This window comes from Astatotilapia calliptera, chromosome 8 (assembly GCF_964374335.1).
Source record: "Astatotilapia calliptera chromosome 8, fAstCal68.1, whole genome shotgun sequence".
NCBI lineage: Eukaryota > Metazoa > Chordata > Actinopteri > Cichliformes > Cichlidae > Astatotilapia > Astatotilapia calliptera.
In genome coordinates, this window is record NC_137429.1 from 21421166 (window position 1) to 21447156 (window position 25991).

General features: G+C 41.8%; 1 protein-coding gene across 1 annotated transcript in view; it reads right to left on the reverse strand.

Moving 5' to 3' along the window:
* Window positions 1-10441: 10441 nt before the first annotated feature.
* Window positions 10442-25991, reverse strand: part of cpped1 (calcineurin-like phosphoesterase domain containing 1) — a 59884-nt gene continuing 44334 nt past the window's right edge. Inside the window, exon 6 of the mRNA XM_026179077.2 lies at window positions 10442-11640. Coding sequence (XP_026034862.1) covers window positions 11414-11640 — 227 coding nt within the window. The 3' untranslated portion in view covers window positions 10442-11413. The remainder of the gene's footprint in view (window positions 11641-25991) is intronic.

The following is a 25991-nucleotide window of genomic DNA, read 5'->3' on the forward strand; positions in this document are numbered from 1 at the left end:
AAAATATTGCATTTTGTGGGACTGATTGACCACACGTTGCTCCCTTTCATGACTCTTGAGATATGGATGGAGATTCAAAGGAAAGGAATCAAAAGAGTATTCCTCTTTAGCTTTGCCACATTTACAGCTGTACAAAGCTGAGCGGCAGTCGACTGTTAGCGGAGCCTCTCTTTTCACATTGGTCAGCTTCACAGAAGTGACAGATCTGTCACATGACCCCAAAAGACTCGAACTTGCTAGTCTTTCTGTTGGGAAGTGTCCCAGATTCAGCATCGGTTTTCATCCCATTATGACACACCGGTCAAAATAAACAAAACGTAGTCTTTTCCGACCTAAACTAAAATCCCACATTGTCTGTGTCAGTCTATAAGTTGGATGATACTACATATTCTGAACCCAGCATTAGTTTAACTCTGTTGCTCATGTTCAAGATCAGTAGTGACCCAGCCTGATCCTCTGTCAGCCCAGCTTCATCTGACCCCAGCCCGTCTGCTCCACACTCGGCATGCCCCTGTGTGCTCTCATCCCCGACTTGCCAATCTGCTCCCTCAGCCAGTCTGTTCTTCATCCAGCTAACCCCTGCCAGTTACCATCTCCCTGTTGCCCCCTGTTCCATCTCTGACTTTCAGCCACGACATCACTCAGCAATTAGCTGACACAAAACACGATCAGATCTTGTCTGATCTGATTTTAACGGTGTACCCATGCACAAATCCATGCATTAATCTTAGTCTAAAGAAGTACTTTTGGTTTCTGTAGAAGTGCAAAGCTTGCCTGGAAACCAGACATCTGCACTTTGAAACCCAGAATTTTACAAAATTACAAAATCAGTGCATGAAGCACAGACGCAGCAGAAGTCAGGGGAGCACTTGAGGTGCATGTTGCACACATGAAGACCATGAGTGGGTGCAAAAAAACATGACAGTACAGACGCAGTGTAGCTGCCAGCTGAATGCTAATTTTGGCCCATCCTCTCTACTGTTATTAGACTTCCCTTTTAGATAGAACTTACAGCTAGGGCTGGATCCGGTGACCCCGAATTCTCACTTAGGCATAGGCTGCTGGGGGCTTCCCATCATGCACTGAGTATTTCCTGTTCACTCTCAGTGTGTTTGTACACCACTCTGAATTTACTCATTAGTCATGGAGGATTCCTGCCCCTCCCTGAGCCTGCTTCTGCTGAAGGTTTCTACTTGTTAAAAGGGAGTTTTTCTTTTCAGCTGTCGCCAAGTGATGGCATACAGGGGTCTTCTCTGTATCATTGTAGGATTTTTACTTTGAGATGACTCTTGCTGTGATTTGGGACTATATAAACAAAACTACATTTAATTGAACTGAATGTCCCCCCCACTGCACCCCACTGATACTCTTTCATTAGAAACTTCATACTGATACTTCATACTTATACTGATACTATACTTATGTACTTGTATACTGAGCCACATCTCTAAGTCCAACTTACGGCTAGACGATGAGGCAGAGAGTTTTTTAAAAAAAACAACAACTTTTGACTTAACTACCCCACAATTATGCTTTGGACAGAGAAACCAAAAACAAGCCGGTGACGAGGCAACACCTCCATACCTAGAACCACACCGTCGGCACGGCTGCGAAGTTTGACAGTTGAATTAGAGCACACTCTAGTTTAATACCGGTTTTGTCAGCTGTCTGGCAACAGCACAGCACCTTTGAGACTTTGGAAAAATCTCGACGTCTCGCTCCCTGACTTACCAGCAGGGCACATGTCACAAAGGTTTAAAAATAATTCTTTTTAGTATACTCTATGGACTGCTTCAAGTGAGTCATTTGGGTTCAAAAACGTTTCTCTGGAACTTGAATGAGAAAACGGCAGCTTTTAGTTCAGGAAGGAAGACAATTATCATTTTAATTTTCTCATCACACCCGGTCTCCACCTCTCAAATATTACCCACAGAACTCACTAAGTTACGTGCACGTACACCACTGTCGACCATGATTAGCCAAGCTGGCACACTTCTTTACTGTCTTTGCTATTGTTGCTGCTTCACTGCTCCACCATCGGGGTCTCTCGCAGACTTTCATTGCCGTGACTGCGGGGTAGACGTGTAATAAGGCCAAATGTGGCATATCTTTTAAGGTGTATCAAAGCATTTTCATGTTGAATTTGAGGAGCTGCGGTCAATCAAGCAGTGCGCAGGCCATTCTGTACTACTGTGTCTCATCTGATATCAGAGAAATAAGAAAACAAGGAATATGAGTAACATTATTTATGGCATTAATGCAACAGTTGGGATACATCTGTGACCGGTCAAACTGAGTGGGTGAAACCAAACAGTCGCATTAAATAAAGCGAATCGTGCTCATTTTTGACCCCAGTGATTTGTAGAACCATCAAAACACGCCTCGGCTTGGTGAGCGAGCGAGGAGCGCTGATCCCGGCCAGCTCTCCCAGTCTGTCTCACTGGCTGCAGGCCCAGAGGGCAGGACACAGGAATGGATGGGCCTGTCGCCGCTTCTCTGCTGCCCAGATGGCTCGCGCTGTCAGCGGGCCCACCGCCATAATGGGTGGCACCCTGACGTCAGGCCATGATTCGATACGCCAAGTTTCATTTGCTCCTGCCCCCCAACACCTGTGGACAGCGTGGAGAAATGAAGTGGTGGCGATACTGGAGCCCGGCCAAGTGTGTGCATCTCTGTTCTCGTACTCGTCTCCTTTTCCGAGCCAAGTCTCATACTTGCAGCAGGAGGATGCAAGTAGGCTGATAATTTACATTAAATACACAAGGTTTAATGATATTGCACCATCTTCTGAGCACGTTATTGTCATTCAGTTGTAGATGTTCACATCTACATTCATGGGCTGCTGTGGACACAATTTGCACAGCAACAGTGAAACAAATTATTCTATGTGGCCTGAAATCTTACATCAACTCTACATTTCCCATCAGCTCACTGGTAAGTGTTGATTCACAGAAAGGAGAATGAATGTTGGGAATAAACCTGTTTCTACAATAAAAATAAAACATAATTTTTTCCCAGATTTATGAGGTTCTCGCTGGACGTAGAGAAAAAGCCTTTTTATGTATGTTTGTGTGTGTTAGAGCCCTGCCTTCAGTTCAGGAGATGAGGCTCAAGGTGAGGAAGGAGGGGATGACGTTTTATCCAGATGCCGGTCACATTGTCTCTTTCCTTCACGCTTTTGCTTTGGTGGTGAAGAGCACCCTTATCAGGTGATAAAGCACCACGTGAATGCTTATGACTTCTCTTCTCTTCTGCCTTTGGCAATAATATATATGTGGCCATCTTTATCCAAATACATGAAATACCATTAAGTGGATCCACAACCTGAAACCGGCTCATATCTATTTTTAATTAATTAATTTTAAGTTTATGGAAGACATGAGTTTGTTAAAAATGTAATTACACCCTAATCAATGTATATTTACTCTCAAACCCAAAACGTTAGTAGCTGTCTCTTTAAAGCTGCTGAGTTATGTGGTTAAACTGGAGCTTCTGGGTAATACGTAGCTGTTTCTAATGAAAAGGTTCCTTCCTGGGAGCAGAGCAGACGTGACCAGATGTTTAATTCAAACAAACCGCTTTCTTTTAAGCTAATAATCATATCACACAATTATCAGGACGTATGCCACAACCAGACAAATCCTTTTAGAGAGCAATTCTCAGTCTGGGTCTAATTTTTGATAAAACTCTCAGTGCTCTCATTGTTTACAGCACAAATCTCCCATTTACTGCAAGTCCCTTCAGACTTGCGCATGAAGTAATTTTAGAGAGCCAAACAACGTGGATTTAAGTCCTCGAGTATTATAATTCAGAAGATTTGTGTTGTGAAATTAGTTTTTTTCATTACAACAATAGGAATGAGAGCCCTATCTATGGGAGCATGTAATTTAACTGCCTCGGCTGTCACCGCTTTGAGCGTAAGAACTGTGATGAAGGGTGCCGAGCTGAATGTCGTTTCTTTGCTTTGCCGACTGGTTGCTTCACCTAATGCTCTGTCTGCTTTGTAATTTTCCTCGCGCATCCAACAGCACGGAGGACGGCCAAATTATTCTTGCCACCATGTAATGATCACTTCTTGGATTCCATTAGGACCCAAAATATAAAATAACCTCTTTAGTGTGCCCCTGGTGATTTATTGTTCTCACTTTTGAAATGTCAGCCCCACCCCTCCATTTCACGCTGTCACCCTGCATGTAAGATTCTCACGGGTGTTGGAAAGCAAGTGACCCATGACCCGCGTCCTCTACGCCCACTTCTGATATGCTTTCGTGTGAGAAAAACAGTGTTGTGGAAAAGGCTTCAATGAGCGTGTAGTCTGTTTTATAGGTACGTGTGTGTTTCTTTTCTACACCTGTAAGCGTTCCAAGACACTGTGACAGCACTTTACATCAAGAAACAGGAACTAGCTTTCATCTGTCACTCTGTCACAGTAAAACAAATGTGTAGGAACTGAGCAGGAAGCACATTTGTACACAAAGCTGCCATCCTATGGGAACTTTGTGTGTCTGTGTAAAAGTCTTTATATTATTTCAAAGAAATGACACTGAGCAACAAAAAAGCAATAAAAGTATTGGACTAAAAGCTTTGTGTGAGGAATGTTTGGAATATTTGACTAGAATTCCACTTACGTTTGAGGTGTCTGTACTTTCATGTGAAAATACCACATTTTAGCACAATCCCTGCTGACGTGGTATGTCTATGATCCCCCGGATTTGAGATTAAACTACAAAATGATGGATTACAATCATCATTATTCACCTTTCCCTTTGAGCCAGGCATGGTTCTGCTTTGTGGAAAGGTTAAAAATGGGTATTTATGTTTAAATGGTACTCTTAAATACTGGATCAGTGTACATCACAAAAACATGGATTACATTTTGCCATGAGGGGTATTTTAAAGTAACATGGCATAGGGGTTTATAACATCCCTTAATCTTGTTTATACATTATATGGCCAAAAGTTTTTACTTGACTTTACATCGAATTTAGGGGTTTATTTAGAGCATCCACTATTAAATATTCCACAGTTCACTGTTAGTGGTTTGATAACAAAGTGGAAGCAATTGGGAACGACAGCAACTCAGCCATGAAGTTGTAGGTCATGTAAAATTACAGAGCGGAAACAGCAGATGCTGAGGCGTGTAGTGCGCAGAGATCACCGACTTTCTGCAAAGTCAATTGCTACAGACCTCCAAACTTCATGTGGCCGTCAGATTAGCACAAGAACAGTGTGTATCGCTGAGCAGCTGGATCTGAGCCGTAGAATGCATTGGTGTGAAGCACGCTGACATGTCCTCTGGAGTGGCTTCTTTGTCTGGCAAACCAATGGATGAGTCTGGGTTTGGCGATTGCTAGGGGAACAATACTTCTCAGACTGCATAGGGCCATGTGTAAAGTTTGGTGGAGGAGGATTATGGTGTGGGGTTGTTTTCAGGAGTTGGGCTCAGCCGCTTAGCTACAGTGAAAGGAACTCTTAATGCTTCAGCATAGCAAGACATTTTGGACAATTTCATACTCCACACTTGGTGGGAACACTTTGGGGATGGCGCTTTCCCACCTTCCCAACATGACCAGTTCACAAACAAAGGCCCATAAAGACGTAGATGAGCAAGTTCGGTGTGGAAGGACTTGACTGGCCTGCGCAGAGTCCTGACTTCAACCCGACAGAACACTGGATGTAAAAAATGTTGTCGCTCAAGCTCATATGCGTGGTTTTCCACCTTGTCACACAATCATGACGTCTGTTTTTCAGCAGTAACAGATTCTAATATTTACTCAGAAAGAATTTGAACAGTCGATATGTCTGATACATTTTCATGTGAATCGAGGCGTTGCTCGATCATGTCGCCCTGGGTCTCTATTTTCTTCCATGTCATAAATAACCAGTCCTCGAGGCGGGTTCAATCTCACATCAATCAGACCGCCCGAAATGGACATTCATTTGCTCCGACCTGAACGGCACGATTGTGCTCATGCAGAGACCCTGCAGAGCCGTGGCTCTCAACCTGCGGGGAAGGCACACCTGGTGGTGCATAGAGCCGCCGCAGGGGGTTGCATGGACGACCAGCAGAGAAGCAAACTTTAATGAAAAGGAGTACAAGGAAAATAAACAAGACTTTGCTGATGTTATTGTGCTGACCTTTCCCTCGCTAAAGTTTAACTTTTCATCCCTTTGTTCCGCTTTCTTTTTTATTGATTGATTAAAAATGTGCAACTGTTTGCAGGTCATATTGGATGAAGTTTTGCTGGAGAGGAAGAAGAATAGTCATCAATATATTCTGAGGTGGTTCATGTATTCAGTCTCAGTTAGGCCTGCACAGTCTGAGGAATATCTTGAATGCTGGATTGAATTGGTCAGTGCTGTAATCAAAGTTTGTTCATAGCTGTACAACTCCAAGGTTTTTGTGGATTAAAAGGTAAGAAAAGTGTTTCTTAGAATGTGTTTCAGGCAGTGATGGCGATAAAAATACGATATAGCCGCACCAATCTCAGTCGCTATAAAGAAGCTGGTGTTTTCTAAAGGTGATGGACATCCTGTGTCTTCACTGATTATTGGAGAAGTTCTTATCAAAAGTGTTCTTTTGATTATGATATAAATTTTCTGCTTTATGACTTCCTCTGGAGGTTCTCAGAATATCCTCAATTTGCTCTGAAGAGTTGCCAAGTAACATCCTCTGTCCCTCAAAGATGTGCATGCTGAGAACGTCACCAGGTGGCGTCCAGCTGAGATGTTCTCAGAAAATCAAAACACTAGCTGAGACGTTCCCTTTTGGATTAGTGCGCAGATAGCACCTGCTTCCTGCTGTCCAACTCCATCATGGGGCAAATTTAACCAACATTGCTTCTAGACTGAACCTAGATCTGCTTTAGTGAACCATTGCTTAAACGTTACAGTTTTATAGGAGTATACATTCAGCGCCCACTTTATTAGGGACACATTGTTAGTCCAAGTTGGACCCCTTCTTGCCCTCTGAACTGCCTTTATTCTTTGTTTCATCCATGCAACAAGGTGCTGTAAACATTCTTCAGAGGTTTTGGTCCATGATGACACAATAGCGTTGCACAGTTGATGCAGATTTGTCAGCTGCACATCCAGATGTGAATATTATGTTCCACTGTATTCCAAAGGTGGATTGAGGTCTGATAACTGTGGAGGCCATCAGAGTCCAGTGATTGGAGCTTTGTCACATGGTACATTATCCTGCTCGTAGCAGCCAGGACAAAATGAGGAAACTGCAGTCATAAAGGGATGGATATTGTCAATAATAGTACTTGGGTAGGCTGTGGGTTTTAATCCACGCTCACTTGGTATGAAGGAGCTCAAAGTGTGTAAAGAAAATATCCCCCACACCCTTTCACCACTAGCACCAGCCTGAATGTTGATGTAAGGCAGGTTGGAGCCATGCTTTTATATTGTTTACACAAAACTCTGACCCTACCATCCAAATGTTGCACAAGAAATCCAGACTCATCAGACCAGTTAATGTTTTCCAGTCTGCTGTTGTTCGATATTTGTAAACTTGCGCAAAACGCATATTACAAAGTCAATCTAATAAGAGGGAGCCCTCAGCGCCAACTACATATATTTTTAATTTTGCATAAGATACTGGGATATTTATAATTGGAGCTATTTTGTTCTTTTTGTAACTTTGTAATATTTTGTATCATTTAATTTAGTTACTTACTGTTCTGTCTTGTAGCAACTGTGAGGACATAATTTCCTAAGGGGTTAATAAAGTATTCTGATTCTGAGCTAAGAGTGACATCCGATGTGGTCTTCTGCTGTTGCAGCCCATATGTTCCACATTCAGAGATGCTCTTGTGCATACTTTGTTTGTAATGAGTGCTTATTTGCATTCCTATCAGGTTGAAACAGTATGGCTGCTCACTACATTTTCTCTTTTTCAGACCATTCTCTAGAAACCCTAGAGATGGTTGTGTCCATTCCAATCCCAGTAGATCAACATCTGGTACCATCTGGGTCAACTACCATGCCACATTCAAAACTACTTAATTATCTTTCTTCCTCTTTCTGAATAAATGGAATTTAAGTTTGCAGGTCGTGTTGACCATGTTGACGTGGCTAAATGCACTGAGTTGTCGCCATGTGATTGGCTGATATTAGGACTTGAACACGTGTAACAAAGTAGCCATCGACTGTGCACCTTTAAAACGTTTTCTACGTGTACTATTTCTACTTCCTAAAAAGAAAAATACGCCTTGTTTACGAAAAGAAACTGGCCTATCTTGGTTATAAAAGTCTAAAATATAAGAGGAGGAGTTCAGAGATGGCTCAACGTTGTTTCCTGGGAGCGGATTTCAGAAGTGTCCAAAGTTCTTGTATAATACAAATTAACACTACATCTCACTGCCGTTTAGACACATGCATGAGAAATTGTTTGTGTGAGCTGAGCTTGTAAAGTGGTAACGGCTACAAATGAATGAACACACAAAAAAAATAAATCACAGAGTTAGTCACTGTTAGAGAAAAATCAACATTTATTATAAAAATACAATTGGCTGTCACAGTAATATTGTTCAGTATGGTCATTCGTTAGAATTTAACACAGGAACAAGTCAAAGTTGTGTAATGCCATCCCCCAACACATACATATATATATATATATATATATATATATATATATATATATATATATATATATATATATATATATATATATATATATATATATATATATATATATATATACACACACACGCACACATTTATGGAAGAAACATGCACAAAAACAAAATTTAGACACACATCCTCAAAACAGATAAAAGAACAAAGTGGCTGAGCTCGTCTACCGGGGAGGATATAAAAATAGATAAGGACATAAGGTTCCTTCTCAGACAGGAAATGAAGGAGATAGACTCAGTCGTCTTTCACACATCACACTCATTATCCATTCCTCTCAGATGCCGCCTCCTCCCTCTATCGCACGCCGACTTTTTGGAAAAGAGACCGAATCCGTCAGTGTGAAATGAGGTCAGTGATCACATCGCCGATGGAAAATCACCTACAGTACCCACCAGACCAGGGCCGAACACGAACGAACACACACACACACACACACCCACACACACACACACACCCACACACACACACACACACACACGAGGAGTAAGTAGACTTTCTCTCCGACACTTGCAGTCTCTCTCCGAGACACACACAGATGTGTTGCTAAATGGTTGCCATGACAACTCTGTTAGGTTCCCAGTCGGTCAGGGAGAGTGTGAGAGTCTGTGTGTGGAAAGTGTAATTGAGTAGAGTGATTTAGGGCTCACAAAGAAAGTCATTTAGTTTCAGAAACGTCCATTTTAAAAGACAATTCCAGGACCGTTGGCTCCCAAATAAGCCTGCAGGGAGTCGAGCGTTAACGCTGTGACTAAACGGTCAGGAAATACTGTCCTCCTCCTCCCGCGGACACACCGCAGCACCGTCACATCATCGGTCTGACACCTCCTTAAGTTTGGCTTTCATCGGACAATTGCACTTCATTTCTTTATTTACGTCTCCGGGTCTGGTTTGCTGCGCAGACGCTGACGTGTGCGGATTAAAGCGAACTAGGTGTGCTTGAAGTGTGAGCTGCCGCATCCTAAATTTCGACTCAAGCTCCAGCCTAATGATGAAATATTTTCATCTGAGCCGCATCACAGCGTGAGAAAATCACAGTCAGTTTGATCTATGCTTCAATAAAATCGTAACTGGGAGCCACGGGTGGATATTGCAGCACTCGCACTACAGAGTCATTCATGGGTAATATGAAGCAATCTTAAATTTTTCGAGAGATTCTGATTAAATCACGAGTTATTATAGAAACTATTTATGGTCCCAATTCCTTTGCCATCCAATTTATTTACATTGTGTAATCACCTATTCATTTAGATTCCCTTGTTAGTGGCAGGTCCACCATTCCACCACGCTAGGCTTTAAATTGCCTTCATGAGCACATGAAGTAGCGCAGCGTGTAATCTGTACAGACGTATGAATATGAATGCGAATATGCAGAGTGGAGCTTTAATGTCCACTCCCATCTGAGCAGGTTTCGGTTGCAAGTTAGCATGTCTGTGGCGAGCTTATGCTGGAATTAAAAATGAAAATCAAGCTTCAATCTAAATTCTGCATTTGTAAACAACGACTACAGCATGAAACATGAAGTCCTGGCCAGGACATCTTCTTTGTTTGGCAGTTTTTCCATTTTATCACACAGATATCAACCTCGCTGTTTACTTTCTCTCCAAACCTGAGCCAGAGCTGCAGCTCAACTGTATAAATGTTCAAACATGGGCAAGTCTGTTTTTTTTTTTATTCTAAGGTGGTCACATGGTGGTGTATTTGTTTACTGTGCCAATGAAAAACCAGTAAGCTTAAAACTAGTCTTAGTTAAAAGTAAGATTGTCAGTTTTGTTGTAGTTGACAATGATAAAGAACAATCTGTGAGGTCAGCTTATATTAAAAGACTCTTGATAACTGTTAAAAAGAGGGAGGGGGGGGGGGCTACAAACAAAGAGATGACAGATGTACAACATTAAACAGAAAACACATACACACATCATAAGGTGATGTTAAAGATTGCATAGGATGTCCAAAAAAGGCTTCAGACTGCAGGAAGAGCAAAGAAGACAATTTAGGAACATTAAAAGGAAAATTCCAACTTTTCACAATTTTGAACTGATTACATTAAAGAAACAAGAGCTGAGGTGGACCTTTCCCCCCCCTCAGTCTCATCCTTTTTACATACTCTTGTTGTGTCCTACATCTCCCATCATGCCTCTGGAATGTTCCAAAGGGAAACTGAGCAAACAAAGCCCAAGCCCGCTTCACTGTTTTAAGTTGGAATCTTCTTTTAAAAATGGAAAACTCTGGATGTGCACAAAGTCACACACATAACACATGCACTGGACCGCACAGACAGACTGAGCTAGTGCCTGAGGATGTGATGCTACTTCAGATACAGGAGGACTGCACTTGTCAATAGAAGAACCCACGAGTCTTAAAACACATTCAAAGATCTGTGTGGCGCTTTTAGGAGAGTGGGAAGCACAGATAACATCTAACCCTCCAAGAGATGCTTGCAAGAAAACATTCAGTCGAGACAACATAAACTGGAAGATTCTGTACACGTGACTACCTGTGACTGACATTTTTGCTGGCTTTGAATTCACTGCTTTTCTTCTCATAACTATTTAAATTATGTTGTTTTCACTTTGATGAAATTAACAGAGTTTTTGATGATTCAGTCGTTGGAGAACCCAAATCTGGGTCTGGTAGACCATAAGAATAAATCTCCTGTCTGATTAGAACAAGTGATCTCATAATACTGTAGCACGTTGCAACAATGTGCTGAATGTAAAATATACTAGTCGGTTAACAAAACACCCAGCTTCATCGTTGTTTGAGTGTTCGCTCAGGCCTGCAGGAGTTTCTTGAGGTCCTCGTCTAAGCCTCGAGCCCTCAGCTGCTCCAGGCTGTAGTAGCGATGGATGACGTTGTCTGCAGTCACTACCACCACCCTGACTCCGTGGGTGTCCTCTCCCAGCTGGCAGCCGATGGCCGAGCTTACGACCATGTCCAGGCCACCGTGGCAGCCCCCGGCGTTACGGTGATAATGACCGGAGAAAACCGCCTTCACCCCTGCAGCGAGGAGGGACAGAGAGGTAGTGGTGAATGGTACGGGATGCTGAATTTACAATAAATTGGAGGCAGAACAATATTAGATTTTTCAGGCTGATACTGAATTATGAATTTCTATTTAGATTTTTTAAAAACATTTTTCTATGATATGGTGAAAAACAATTACAAATATTTCACAGCTTTTAGAGTTTTATTGGCAAATAAATCACATTTATCCAAAGAGTCACTATTTACAGCCTCGATCCTTCTTCTTCATAACTTTTACAATTCTCTGTGGGATGCAGAACGTTAGCTTCTGGGTCAAATTCTAGATGAACCAATCCTGCCTTATCAGTGCTTGAAGTAGATCAGTTTGTAGGCTTCTGCCTGCCCACCTGCTTTCTGGGGATTGACTACAGATTTGATTAAGATCTGGAAAGTTTTCTGGCCATGGATGCAAAATGGAGCCACTTGGTTATCTCCTTTGCGTTGTGACAAGGTGCTCCATCATGCTGGAAAATGCACAGATTGTCACCGAATCACTGCTGGATGGCTGGTAGAAGATTGTCTTTGAGGGCATATTTAGCATGGTCAATCCTTAACAAGCACAAGCAGCCAAATGTGTCATGAGCGTCGATCACTGAAAAGGCAGGAATAGGGTGGCATCATTTAGGTCTATGATATATATATATATTTTAAAGTCACTGTTTAATAGCTTCCCAGCATTGTATTTTATATACCACTTAGCAACATCTCTTGACTGATTGCTTGCTACTTTTTTTAGCTTCCTCTCTGGCCTGTGTGCTGCAGATGCCTTCAGTTGCTGCTTGTTTCTGGGTCTTTCTACATTCAGTTTTGTTTTTAATAAATGAAAAAGATGCTCTATTGCGTTGAAATCATGCGAATGACTTGGCCTTCATAAACTCTTTGGGTTGCTTTTGCAGTATGCGTTCATAGTGCAGTGCTAGCTGGGTTTTTTCAGGACTGTGGAGGCTCTCATGTGTTTTCTGGAAACATTTGATCTAGTCTTCTTGTTCTTGAGTGTAACCAGTGGTTTGCACCTAGATATAAACCCTTTGTATTTGCATTTCTGACAGTGTCTCTTGGCTAGTTATTGTGAATGGATTTTTCTTAACCAACGACAAAATTCTGCGATCATCCACTGTAGTTGCATGATCAAACAAACAAACAAAAAAGCAAGGGAATAAAAGCAGAATAATCTAAAAGGTGAGATGAATCGGGTAAAGAATCAGTGATGGACAGCAGGAAAAAAGGGGCAAAAAAGGAAAAATATGATATGATGTAAAGACTCAAAACTGGAAATTTACAAAGGGAGGAAGGAAATGAGAGAAAGGAACAGACGGAAAAGCAAACTGTGGAAGCTTCCACTTGTCACATAGGAAACTTTCATTAGGGTGGTTACGATTTTCAATTTGATTTCAATTACAAACAGCATCATTATATAGAATGGTGAGGGTTTGGCTTGGCCCTGCGGCAGTCATGCTGTGTCACTTCAGTTGAAATGAATGCACACTTAAAATGGCATGCCAAACAAGCCTCAGTTTGAATGAGGGGTGCAAGATAAGTTGTTTTTCTGTGTGAAGGTTGTATTTGTCTACAAATTTGTTTCTCGTTTGTGGGGAGAAACAATTGGACTTTTAAGCAAGCTCCTCTCATTTCTGGCCAATTTTCACTTGAGCGAGGGGTAAACACAAGGTCAGAATGTGAATTTGAGGGGGAGAATTTTAGATAAGAAAAGATAAGGTGACACTTGTCACTGGATTAATGCTTTAATATTAGGATATAATAAGGTCCAATACAGTAGGTACCCAAATTTTTAGACATTTCCAAAAATATTTAAGCTACAGTTCTATAACGAATAAAGACTCAGAATGAATACTGGCTTAACCTGAGCTTGAAGTAATTATTTTTGGTCAGGGGACCAGCGGTAATTGGATTATTGATTCAAAAACTCTTAAAAGGTTGTAAGTGGATCCCAAATGTAGTATTTACATTTGAAATCTGCTCTCAGTACAAGTGAAAAAGTCTATCCTTAGGCTTAAAAAAAACAACAGAAATCCACCAGAGAAAACAGAGAAGATTAGGAGTGGTCACATTAACAATACAGTACATTCTAAGAAAACAAAATGCTGGATGGCCGTGGACAAACACAGTGGCGTATGATCAAAAATGATCACAACATGGAGCTCAGAAAGGACATATTAGATGCTGCCCATGCCAACCAGTCGCCAACCAGTCACCAATCAGTCTCTAGATGTATGTGACACCAGCCTAAGATCAAGGATCAAGGAAAGTATGAAGACTCCATGGAGTGGCTTACAATGGCAACCATAAATCGTCATCTGTAAAACACTGAGAAGCAAGTGTGACGACTTTGGTATTTGTGGTTTCCAAAGGGAATCTGTCAAAAGTTTATAATCGATGATGTGGTACAAACTATAAAAACTGTTTCCAAGGACACAAGCAGCTTTAGAGTTATACAGTCTGCTCAGATTAAGCAAACGCAGCTAAGGTGATTGGAGATGCTCCATAGTAACAGTGCACAGTGATCCAAAGCGAAAGCAACACAGGAGTTGCAGGAAACATTCTGTCAGGGTCAAATCAATCACTTCATCACATTTTGCTAAGTGACACAAAACTAGTTGCCTGTGAAGAAGCCTCAAAGTACTCAAAACTAATTTGTGGTCAAGTTAATAGGTGAAATTAAACTTTAAAATGGGGGACTGTGAAAAAAACGATGGTTGTAAATCCTGAATGTTTCACTCAATACTTCAAACCCCTGAATTAATTTTCTGGAGCTAAATGTACTTGTGTTTGCAAGTTGCACACGTACGTGTAGGTGAGAGGGAGGGTTGAAATTAGTTTACAGCCGCCTTTTGGCAGAAAACGCGAGCTGCTCTATTTTCCAATGGCAAGTGTTTCCATGGAGGGAAGTCTGGCTGCTCGCTGCCTCATCTCTGGAGAGACACCCGGCCAAAAAAATAATGAAAACTGGCAACAAAAGAGGATAAATTTCAGCCTGTTCATGAGAAAGACATCGGTCTGTCTCAGAAATCTGCACAACAAAGACAAGGAAGATCCCTCCCAGAAAGCTCTCATGTATCCACCGCTGATACTACTTCGATGTCGGCACCGTGAAATTGCCCTGAATCATCAAGTCCGCCATTCTGCATAATCAAACAGCAGCAGAATACAAATGTGACCTAAATTTGTATTAATATTCAGAGCTGTGAGAGGACAGCGGTTGCACATGATGGACCATTAAATAATTAATCTGCCGTAGATGAGAATGGATGATTTAAGGCTTGTATGGGTGTATGCCTGGGCTAAATTCATTTCCAATAAAAACCTGGAGCAGCGTCGTGTGTGTCCAACCCTTCAGTGACTTGTGGGTGGGCCTGCAGCTACATCGTCATGGACCACACAGATTCATTGAATGTGTGTATATCTGTGTGCCCAGGAATACCAGCCTTCATGTAACCTTGCCACTTCTTGAGGTGACCGACTAACTGAGCAGGCTCAGAACTGTCTAGTCCTGTGTTTGCAAATGTGTGTGTCCTTGTTATTTTATTTAATGTGTTTTACATAAGAGCTGAAAGGCCATAAATGCCCTCTCTGACTGTAGGGCAAAGCATGTACTCATTATTCTGTATGATTATCAGTATGTGTGTGCTCTGTGCTGAAGGCTTCCCATGCTAGTGTTTGTATATCTATCCCACAAGAAATTATACAGTTCATCTACATTTATTCAGACCCCATGAATGACAACAAAGCGAAGAAGTGACAGAAGTGTGAACCAGGGGAAATGTTTGATTGCATCACCTGATGACTCAGTTATCGAGGCCGACTGTGGAAATTCTGGATTTGCTACAGTATCCACATGAGAGATGCGACTTCTTCATCACCTCAGAAAAAAAAGACTTTAGAAAGATGAGATGGTGGGAGGAAGACGCTAAGACGACAATAGTGAAGAAGTGAGAGACGAGGATTAATCCTGTAATAATAATGACGAATGAACCAGCGGGAGAAAGCAGGGAAGAAAAAAAAAATCTTTTTGAAGCTGAAATGGTTTCTCTGAACCTCCTCTGAAACTTCCAAAGATACCATGATTAATGCTGCTAAATAAAGTGTGTGGGAGCGTGTAAGTGTGCATATGTACATGTGTCAGTGCGTCTGAGTTCTGTCGCCACATCGCTGATGATCCGTATCCCACACATGCCGCAAAACACCACGCAGCAGCAGTGCGCTTCCTTCACATGTATGTGAAACATTTGTGATATATTAATATAGTGATGTTCTGTAGTCCACATTACTATTAGAAAAGCCATTTTTTACAAAAGCTATAGTAAGACCATTGTAGAGGCATTAAACCTTAGTAAAAGTTAGATGACTGATTCATGACTGATTTATGTTACATTGTACCGTATTTTCCGCACTATAAAGTCACGCTTAAAATCGACAGAGCGCCTTATAATCCGGTGCGCCTTATGTATGAATTCTAGTTGTGCTTACTGACCTTGAACTGATTGTATGTAGTACACGGAACTAAAAAAATCTGTCAAAAAATGTTCTAGTACGACTTTGGAAAGCTACGAAGCCGCACCGCTTGATGGATTGTCGGAGCATTACGGCTACCGTAGTCAGGACCCTCTTTGACTCGGAGTAATCTGGGTCCAAAACGCTAACTTTCTTCCACTCAATAAAAGTTAACGCTAGGGTTTCCGATGGTTAGTGAGAAATGCAATCACATGGCAGGATGCTGTAAACGGACCAAACTTCAGTCAGGAGAACACCTGAGATAATCCATGAACAATACGAGGAAGCTGCGAGAGAATTCAACATTAATGAATCAATGGTACGGAAGTGGAGGAAGCAAGAAGAATCAGTTGAATAACATTTGACTTTTGTTTCGATTAACCTCAAATCCGAACTCTTTCATGGCATGCATTTTTAAATTCTATTTGCTATTTGGGCTGTTTGGGACCTGATGAATGTAAAACCAAAGAATTACCAGATTTTATTTTTTACCTGATTTTTGTTTTTGAGAAAAATGAGGTGAGGACATTCGTTGTAAATTTCGATAGAACAGTGGCAGTAAAACGTCCTCGTAAGTGGATATCAGGCCCTTGTAGAGCAAAAGCTTATATTTTGGTCTAGACAACCGAAAATGTGATTTCCACATATGTGGACGCCAGGTCGTAGGAGGTTAATGCGCCCTATAATCTGATGCGCCTTGTGTATGAAAACAGACCCGTTCATAGACAGTGGGCCTCATGGTCCAAAAAATATGGCAGTCAAAAACATTACATTTAGAATGTACAGCGGTGGTCAGTCTGTTTCTGCTCCTGTTTGCTCCAGAGTCCAGAGATCTGCCCTGGAATTTTCCCTATTTATGTAAGCTGTTTACCTCAGCTGTGAATGCAGAGTGATAGGAGTGCACTATTATTTAGTCTGGAGGAGGATGTAAAACTCTGAGACAAGGTTCAATGAGTCAGAGAAGCTAACCAATGACAATACTGAGGTGAGTTATTGAGGATATGCTGAACTGTTGGTAAGCTGTTATTGCTGTGCTGCTGTTAGCTACTGTTAGACTCTGTTAGCTGTTAATAGCTGATATTAGTGAGATTATCTTTGAAGTGGATCTGAAATTGTTGGACACTAGGGCTGGGCGATATAGCCTAAAATCCATATCGCGATATAATTTGAAGCACGTGCGGTAACGATATATATCGCGATATATTCTTTTCTTCTGTATAACGTATTTTCCACACTATAAGGCACACTTAAAATCCTTTAATTGTCTCAAAAATCGAGAGTGTGCCTTATGTATGAATTCTGGTTGTGCTTACTGACCTCGAACCGATTTTGGCGTGCAGAAATCTGTTAAAAATGTTTTAGTACAACTTTGGTAAGCCGCACTGCTTGATGGATTGTCAGAGCATTACGGCTGCCGTAGTGAGGAGCTTCGCGGAGCAATCTGGGTCCAAAAGTCAAACGAACACAGAGTTAAAAACGGTCGAAATTCTTTCATCTTTAATTAAATCATCAGCGTTGCTGCTTTATCGGGTGCAACAATCAAGTTTAACATCCAGGCATCCATGAAAATAGAATTTATTAAATTTAACGGAGTTACAAGTTAACAGGACGTTAGCTCGCTAGTTTGCACGTAAACATGACATACCATGTTCTGACAGAAATTTTTGAAACTAATTAAAACGTACAGCTCTGCTATCACTTCCAACATAAATGAAGACAGAAAACTAAACAGCAGTGGTGTTTGCAGGGTTACTGAAGTTTGACTACTTGGTATATAATGTTGTGCTACGTGATTGCTAGCGACACAGCTATGTTAGCATAACATTAGCACAGTGAAGCTGGAGGATGAACGCCAACTTTTTTCCACTTGATAAAAGTTAACGTGAGGGATTCTGGTGGTTAGGGACAAATCGCATAGCAGGATGCTATACACGGGCCAAACTTCAGTCAGGAGAACTGAGATTATTCATCCACAATACGAGGTTAGTTATTAATATACTGCAACAACATGGGAATAGAACAGATGTGAGAGAATTCAACATTAATGAATCAATGTTACGGAAGTGGAGGAAGCGCAGTTTTTGGCTTTCCCCATATTTCAAAAGTGCTTCATTTCTTTGCTATGACTGTCGCCCGGCATAATTTGCAGATGATATTGGTTGTAGCTGCTGCGATGCTTTCGACCAAAACAGGCGCAGCTTGATGACATCATCAACATGCGCTATCGCGGTACAGTGATATAGTCAAAATCTCTATCGTTGGCCAAATTTATATCGTTTCTATCGTATATCGTTTATATCGCCCACCCCTATTGGACACTGTTTGCTCTAATGCTTAATGAATAAACGCTCAAAAGATGTGAGAATGTGATCAAACTGTTTATCAGGGGGAAACTGTGATTTTTAGAAAACTCAAGCCTAACATTAGCTGGCACAATATTAGCTTATAAACAGCTGTTGTTGTCAGCTATCTGGAGACGGGAGGGTCACGTGTCTAATCTGCTGACAATAAGTCATTCTAAAAATATCTGGAATAAATGAGCACATGTCTGCAGGTTTTTGTGTATTATAGGCCTGACTTCATTTTTGGAGATGAGGCTTGAGGTGTAGAAGGAAGAGAATGAGATTTTTATTAAGATGCCAATTTCTTTGGTGAAGGGAATCAATCCCATCTGAGATGATAAAACATAGGTATGATCCTTCATATCTTGAGTGTGAAGGTGCAGACACAAATTTAAATGTACCTCAACAGCATGCAAACACTCATAACTTCTCTTCTCCTCCACCTTTTGGTTTACTACAAATGTGGCCACAGACATAACACAATTAGTCAAAGGAGATGTCTTTCCCCGCCACTTTATTCAAATATGGTTGGGAAACATGGTAGCTGCCACAAACCGGTGCCGACTCCTATGTATTTGTATTTGTCATTTTAACTTTATAAGAATGCATCAACTTGCTGGATTATGTAAATGCAGACTACCCCATGTATATTTGTGAATAGTATTTTCTTTTCTATTTTTCTATTAAAAAATCTCAGAAATGATTGACTTTAAGGTCCTACTCACATTTGCTCTGTGCCAAAGCCCAATTTTACTCCTAACCCTAAAGCTTCCCAAGTGTGCTTCATTTTAGATTATCGCTCCTTATTATTACACTCTGCTTTTTTTAGTGTTGCATTTGTGGTGACGTATCAATTATTTAACACAGTTTTATTATTCTCATCTAAAACCATTTTCAGTCTCTGTCGGATCCGCTTCTCTTGAGATTTTACCATGTCGATGGTAAAATTTGTTTGCCTCACGCGTTCATTAAGCAACTGATGCTGTGCCCTCTGGAGGATTTTTGTTGCCCGGAAGCCTTAACTGAAGAGCTCATTTGCAGACCCTTAGGAGTACTCCTGTTTTGTCGGCATCTGAGGCTGAATCTCAGGTGGTTCCTGTAGTCCGCCGTAAGACGGCGGACTACAGGAACTACAGGACTACAGGCAACGGGCAAGACACTTCACCCGTTGCCTACTGGTGGTGGTCAGAGGGCCCGGTGGCGCCAGTGTCCGGCAGCCTCGCCTCTGTCAGTGCGCCCCAGGGTGGCTGTGGCTACAATGTAGCTTGCCATCACCAGTGTGTGAATGTGTGCGTGAATGGGTGGATGACTGGATATGTAAAGCGCTTTGGGGTCCTTAGGGACTAGTAAAGCGCTATATAAATACAGGCCATTTACCATTTACATGCTGTTTGCTCATACTGACGTACAACCTTTAGGCAGTCCTCACCAAAGTGGGTTAAAACGTCTTGATGCATTCTCAATCATCCGGAAAGTAAATCTCCAAAAGTTGATTCTGTTCATCTGGACAGGGAGCACCTTTAAGACCGATTGTCTGCATGATCGACTCTGTCACCTATAACATCTCCAAGTTTCTGGCTTCGATCCTCAACCCGCTGGTGGGCAGCTCTGAACACCACATCCAGAACATCCTGGATTTTGTTGAGAAGGTGAGAGATGTCATTATGGAGGCAGATGAAACCATGGTCTCGTACGACGTTACATCTCTCTTCACTTGCATCCCAGTCACGGAAGCGTTGGAGGTAGTCCGTAAGAGATTACAGGATGACACCAACCTCAGCAACAGGACCACTCTCAGCATCGACCAAGTGTGTTTGCTGTTGGAACTGTGTCTTCATTCCACCTACTTCACATACAAGGGTCAGATCTACAGGCAGAAACATGGGTGTGCCATGGGCTCCCCAGTTTCACCCATCGTGGCCAATCTGTACATGGAAGAAGTGGAAAAGAGGGCTTTGCTATCCTACCCTGGAACACCACCAAGCTATTGGTTCAGATATGTGGATGACACCTGGGTGAAAATCAAATCTCAGGACGTACCACATTTCACGGATCACATTAACTCGGTGGACGGACACCTCACATTCACCAGGGAGGATATGAAAAGTGGCAGGTTAGCCTTCTTAGGCTGTGAGATTTCCATCAGTAATGGGGGACATCTAAAAGCTGACGTGTACCGTAAACCTACACATACGGATCAGTATCTAAGGTTTGACTCTCATCATCCACTGGAGCACAAACTGGGTGTCATCAGGACGCTACAACACAGAGCGAACACCATCCCCACTGACACAGCGGCCAGTGAGGCAGAAGAACAGCACATCAAGAAGGCCCTGAGTAAATGTGGTTATCCCAGCTGGACTTTTGTCAAAGCTGGAAAGGCACCTAAAGAAAGCTCCAGCCGATCCATGAGAGAAGAACAACCGCTGCCCAAGTGAAAACCTGTAGTGATCCCATATGTGTCAGGAGTATCGGAGCAGTTGAGACACATTTTTTCTAATCACTGGGTCCCTGTGGCTTTTAAACCCCAAAACACGCTGCGCCAAAAATTGGTCCACCCCAAGCATCGGGTCCCCCGACACAAACAGAGTAACATAGTGTACGCTGTTAAGTGCCAGGAGGATTGCCAGGATTTATACATCGGGGAAACCAAACAACCTTTGGCGAAGCGGATGGCACAACACAGAAGAGCTACCTCGTCAGGCCAGGACTCTGCAGTCTATTTACACCTACAGGCCAGTGGACACTCTTTCAATGATGAGGATGTACACATCTTGGACAGGGAGGAACGCTGGTTTGAGCGCGGAGTCAAGGAGGCCATTTACGTGAAAAGGGAAAGACCATCTCTGAATTGAGGAGGGGGGCTAAGGGTACATCTTTCGCCATCTTACAATGCTGTGATTGCAGCCATTCCCCAACTCTCTGTGAATGGTACTCATGGCCATTGATCAATGGTCAATTGTCATGAGAATTTGCATAATTAAGATTAAGGAACTGACCTCCCAGCCCATTGTTCCTTCAGTGGGCTGGTTTCAGTCATTATGCAAATTATAAGATTTGGGGAAACCTGCAGTCAGCTGAGACTGAAGAAGTCACTTGGATGAGTGACGAAATGTTTCTCTCACAAAACGCTACGACCAGATGAACAGAATCAACTTTTGGAGATTTACTTTCCTGGATGATTGAGAATGCATCAAGACAGTTCTCAGTAATGCGTCATGGAGGCTACTGAGGCTAGATGCATATCTTGTTCTAGTCCAACTAAAGCACTCCTGAGAATCCCTTTAAACTGGTCAGGGTACGGTTAAGTGGTGACACTGATTAAGCAAAGTGGGCTCTGGAGGTCAAATGAGATTGACCGTGGTATGGATCACCCAGTCCGAGTCGCTTAGATCAAGTCTCACACTGAAACACACAAGTCTTTTTGCACGACTATCAGACCTCTTTTAGGACACCAACATACAACAGGCTCTTTTTTAAAAGCTGAGACTAAAAAAAAGCTGTTTTTTAATAGCTGAGATTTGATGTGAAGTGGTCCAATAGAAAACATGGATGTTTTGGAAATGGATCAGCCTACCCTGTGGGATTGTTCCAGTGGCTTTCACAGAGGAAAACCAATTTCATAGAAACAATTTAGATAAGCCCCAGTCACCTACCCTGACCCGAATTCGTTTGAGTGTACCCCTTTCACAGAACTATCATTATGTGGTTTTAGAAGTCAAAGACTCCATTCGGGCCCTTGTTTGCTAAAAAAACACTCAGAGAAAAAGATGGCCTGTCTGAGACAGAAAAGCATCTTCAATCTCTAAAAGACTATCTGTATGAATAAAAGATAAATAACTGGGGAAAAAAAATAGAATAAAGGCGTTGAGAAAATGTCTCTGTAATGCAGTCAGAGGATGAAGCTGACCTTTGAAATTGTCTGTCAAAAAGTGAATGTCTGGAAGGTGGGAAAAAAAACAAAAACAATTTAACCACTTCAGGATTGAGTTGAAGGGCATGACGTTCCCATTTAGCACCAGCAACAGCAGTGAAATTAGCAGTGGAGACACAAATTCACAGCTAAGTTAGCAGCTTTTCAAGAATGTACTGAAGTTGCAGTCATATCAACCATTTAAGCCGATTTAGACATACACAGCTATGGTACTATTATCTGTTTTTTCAGAAATACAACTAAAAACTTGGTTGAAATGCTCTCTGTGGTATGATTAACAATTAATGGCACTAAATATCATGCTTCAAGCTAAATGCTAGTTAACATTTGCCAATAAAGGTTTTGTTTGTTTTTTTCTGTATTTTTGTACTTGCAGGCTGGGTTATGAAATGGTAATGGCGCTAGATGAAAAGTTAAGCTTTTTTATTTCAAATTCTTTAAAAATAGTTCACAAGATTCCTTTCATATAAACCATTCATTCTGCTTCGTTACCCAATCATTCATCCCACTGGTATAAAACATGTTAACCAATAAACTAAACATCACCAATAAGTCATAGTAGTGAGTAGTAGTTCTGTCCTGACACAACCTGTCTGAATTCCTCCTTCAGTCACTGACTATCAAGCAGTTTTCACATTTGAACTTCAGACAATTTTGGAAGCAGGAAATAGTCTGCTTCAGACATATTCACACTACTGTAAATAATATGTGTAGTTTAGGAGACTACTTGGATAAAGCTTCGGGAAGCACCACACACGATGCCCATCCATTAGTGGGTAAATGCACTGAACTATTAGCTGTACAACCAGCCCTCAAACTGAGGTTTGATATACTAGGAAACTGACAAGTTAAAGCTGGCAAATGTCCAATCTGACTGAGAGAAAGGTTTAGGGCTATGGTGTACATGTGGCAACAGTTTCTTCTACCACTATGAGTGTGTTATGTCTCAACTACCAGTCCTGATTTAAACCTTAATTATACTCTGTCGCTGACACATCCACGGAGAGCTGGGAAACCATGACCGACTAGTCATTCCTATTAAACTTTGAAGTTCATTGCCTGGGGTGCATGTGTAGCTGTTGAATTGTAAAATAAAGTCTCCGTGGATGAGAGTGCACGGTCAGGCAGGAACATGGATATGTGCAGGAACGCTCATGCTTGCTGTCCCATGATGAAATTTACACTCCTCAGACCTTAGTGTACTTGTGGATTTGGTAGGCAATAGTGTTCATGAACTACCCTTGTACAACTTGCCTCACATGCCTTTTTCTTAGTGATCAAAGCCAACAAGACAAGCCGTTTTCAATTCATGTCTGACCAACCCTACATGTTGATTTCAAGTGCTTTTAAGTTGAAGATAAATTAACTTCTTTAGAACTTTCTTGAAGACGTGCTACCTGCTGCGATTGCATTATAATTGATAATGGTGTCATAGGCCACCACTATTATAGGTTTAATAACGCCCTATCCAGGTGGACATAGAAAGCCTTTCATACTTTCTGAAACCATCTCTCTTTTATTTTTTGAGACAACCATGACCTATATGACTGCAAACCTACACAGATAAAAAGATAAAAATGATAGATTGAATAGTCTCTACAACGGCCAAATAGGAGCTCCACATAATGCCTGAAAACATACTCCAGAAATGGAAGCTACAGTGTTTCAAATCTCCAGCAATGAATTTACAGGCAGTCTTAAAAAATAACACAGCAGTTGATTTCATGAATTGTCCACCTTCAACCAGAATGGGGACGCCATAGCAAACAAGAGCCGCAATCCTCTGCTGTAATAAAAACTGGAGAGCTTTTGAACTTCCAGACACTGCATTTGGCTACTGCTGTCTCCAGGATAATGACAGCTGGCACTCTTCTGAGCAAATGGTCTTGATTTGACAATGACAAAATACAATGCGCTACTGATTCCACTTCCTTTCACTCCAATCAAAGTTGCGTATCACCTTCTGTTGATTGTTATCCGAAGTGCCTCGAAGTTAAATTGGCGTGGGTGGCCTGGTAGGATGTAAACCCTTAGCTGGTGCCATGGCTCTAGGCATTGAGATATATTGGGAACAAAAATCCTCCTTCTTCCACTGACAATACCACACTAAACCCATTCAGCCACAAATAGAACATAAAACTGTGCTCAGTCGAATTGTCTTGAGTTTCCCGTGAAGCTATATGGTGACAGGAAGAGCAGTAAGCATTCAAAGGATGTTAAATAGCAGTATTGCATTTACTATAGGAACATTAGGTCCAATTTCACCACTTTTTTTTTGTCTGTTTGCCATGCTTTGCTGCATTCTTTCCTTCTCTTGCTAAGTGGGTGCCCTCATGAAAACACAGGCTCTTTGTGCTGATAATTTCAAGTCTTGTCTCGGTCTCTGTGGAAATCCCATTTACCTGTCAGTCTTCAAACAGCACCACGTCTTTTGTGCTTTTCTTTGTGATAAAGACTCCCGTGTGGAGACTGGACTCTGGTTTGACAGACGGATGTGGGGAGTGTGGGGAGGATGGGGGGAGACAGAGAGGTGGGGGATGGACTGTGCAGGAAATGCTCAGAGTAAGCAGCCGGAGTGATGAAAACATATTGAATGCAAATTTGAAGGGGTTGCAGAAAAATGCACAGGAAGGAGACTGGAATTCCAATATGCACTGTATTTTGTGCTATGACTCGTCTATGCTGTAATCACCTGAGCTACTTATTTGGTTAGATCCATCTGAATATTCTGAAGAGCCTTGTGCTTTTAAAATGTTAATAAGATGCTGACCGCGTAATAATGGAATAAAAGAGGTAAGGAAACATCAGTGCACACTAATTAGGTTTGATGTTTATGATCTTTCTATCAATCGCTCCTCCTCTTCATCCCCTTCTTGCTTTCCATCATCTCCCTTTCATCTCTTGATCACTGGTTATTTGCAGGTTACAAGATTGGATTCGCTAATTGCGAGCCAAGTTCCCATTTGCCACTCAATCGCCTCCCATTGGTTAAAACCTCCAAGAGAATCATTTTTCTTCCAACCTTTCTCCCATTTCTCCTTCGTTCTCTTTTGACACAAACTCCGAATGTAGTTCTGAACAAAGCTGTCATCTGCACATCTGTGAGAATGGCAATGCGTAGGAGTGAACATCCAACATGCGCGCTTGTATTGAAGGGCGGTTGTCATTAAAGTGCAGGTCTGGGAAATAATTCATCATGAAACAGAAGCTGTTGATAATTTGCATGACAGAGGGATACAAAATGATGTAGCATGGAGAAGCATCTTACAGCTCTGGTTCCCCATAAATCACTCTGAGCCATTAGTCACCACGAAGCATCCCCTTCCCTGTGTCCTCCAGCTACACACTGGCACGGGATTAAAACAAAACAAGAAAAAGAACACGCAAACGCATGCAAGGAAGAAGAAAACTTGTGGTGAATGAAAGAGAATGCAATAAACAAAGGTTTGGTGAACAGCATGATTAGAGACAAGACATTTGGGTTTGCTGATGTATCTACATTTTCAATTGGACACCATCAGCTAAAGCTCCCAGGTGTC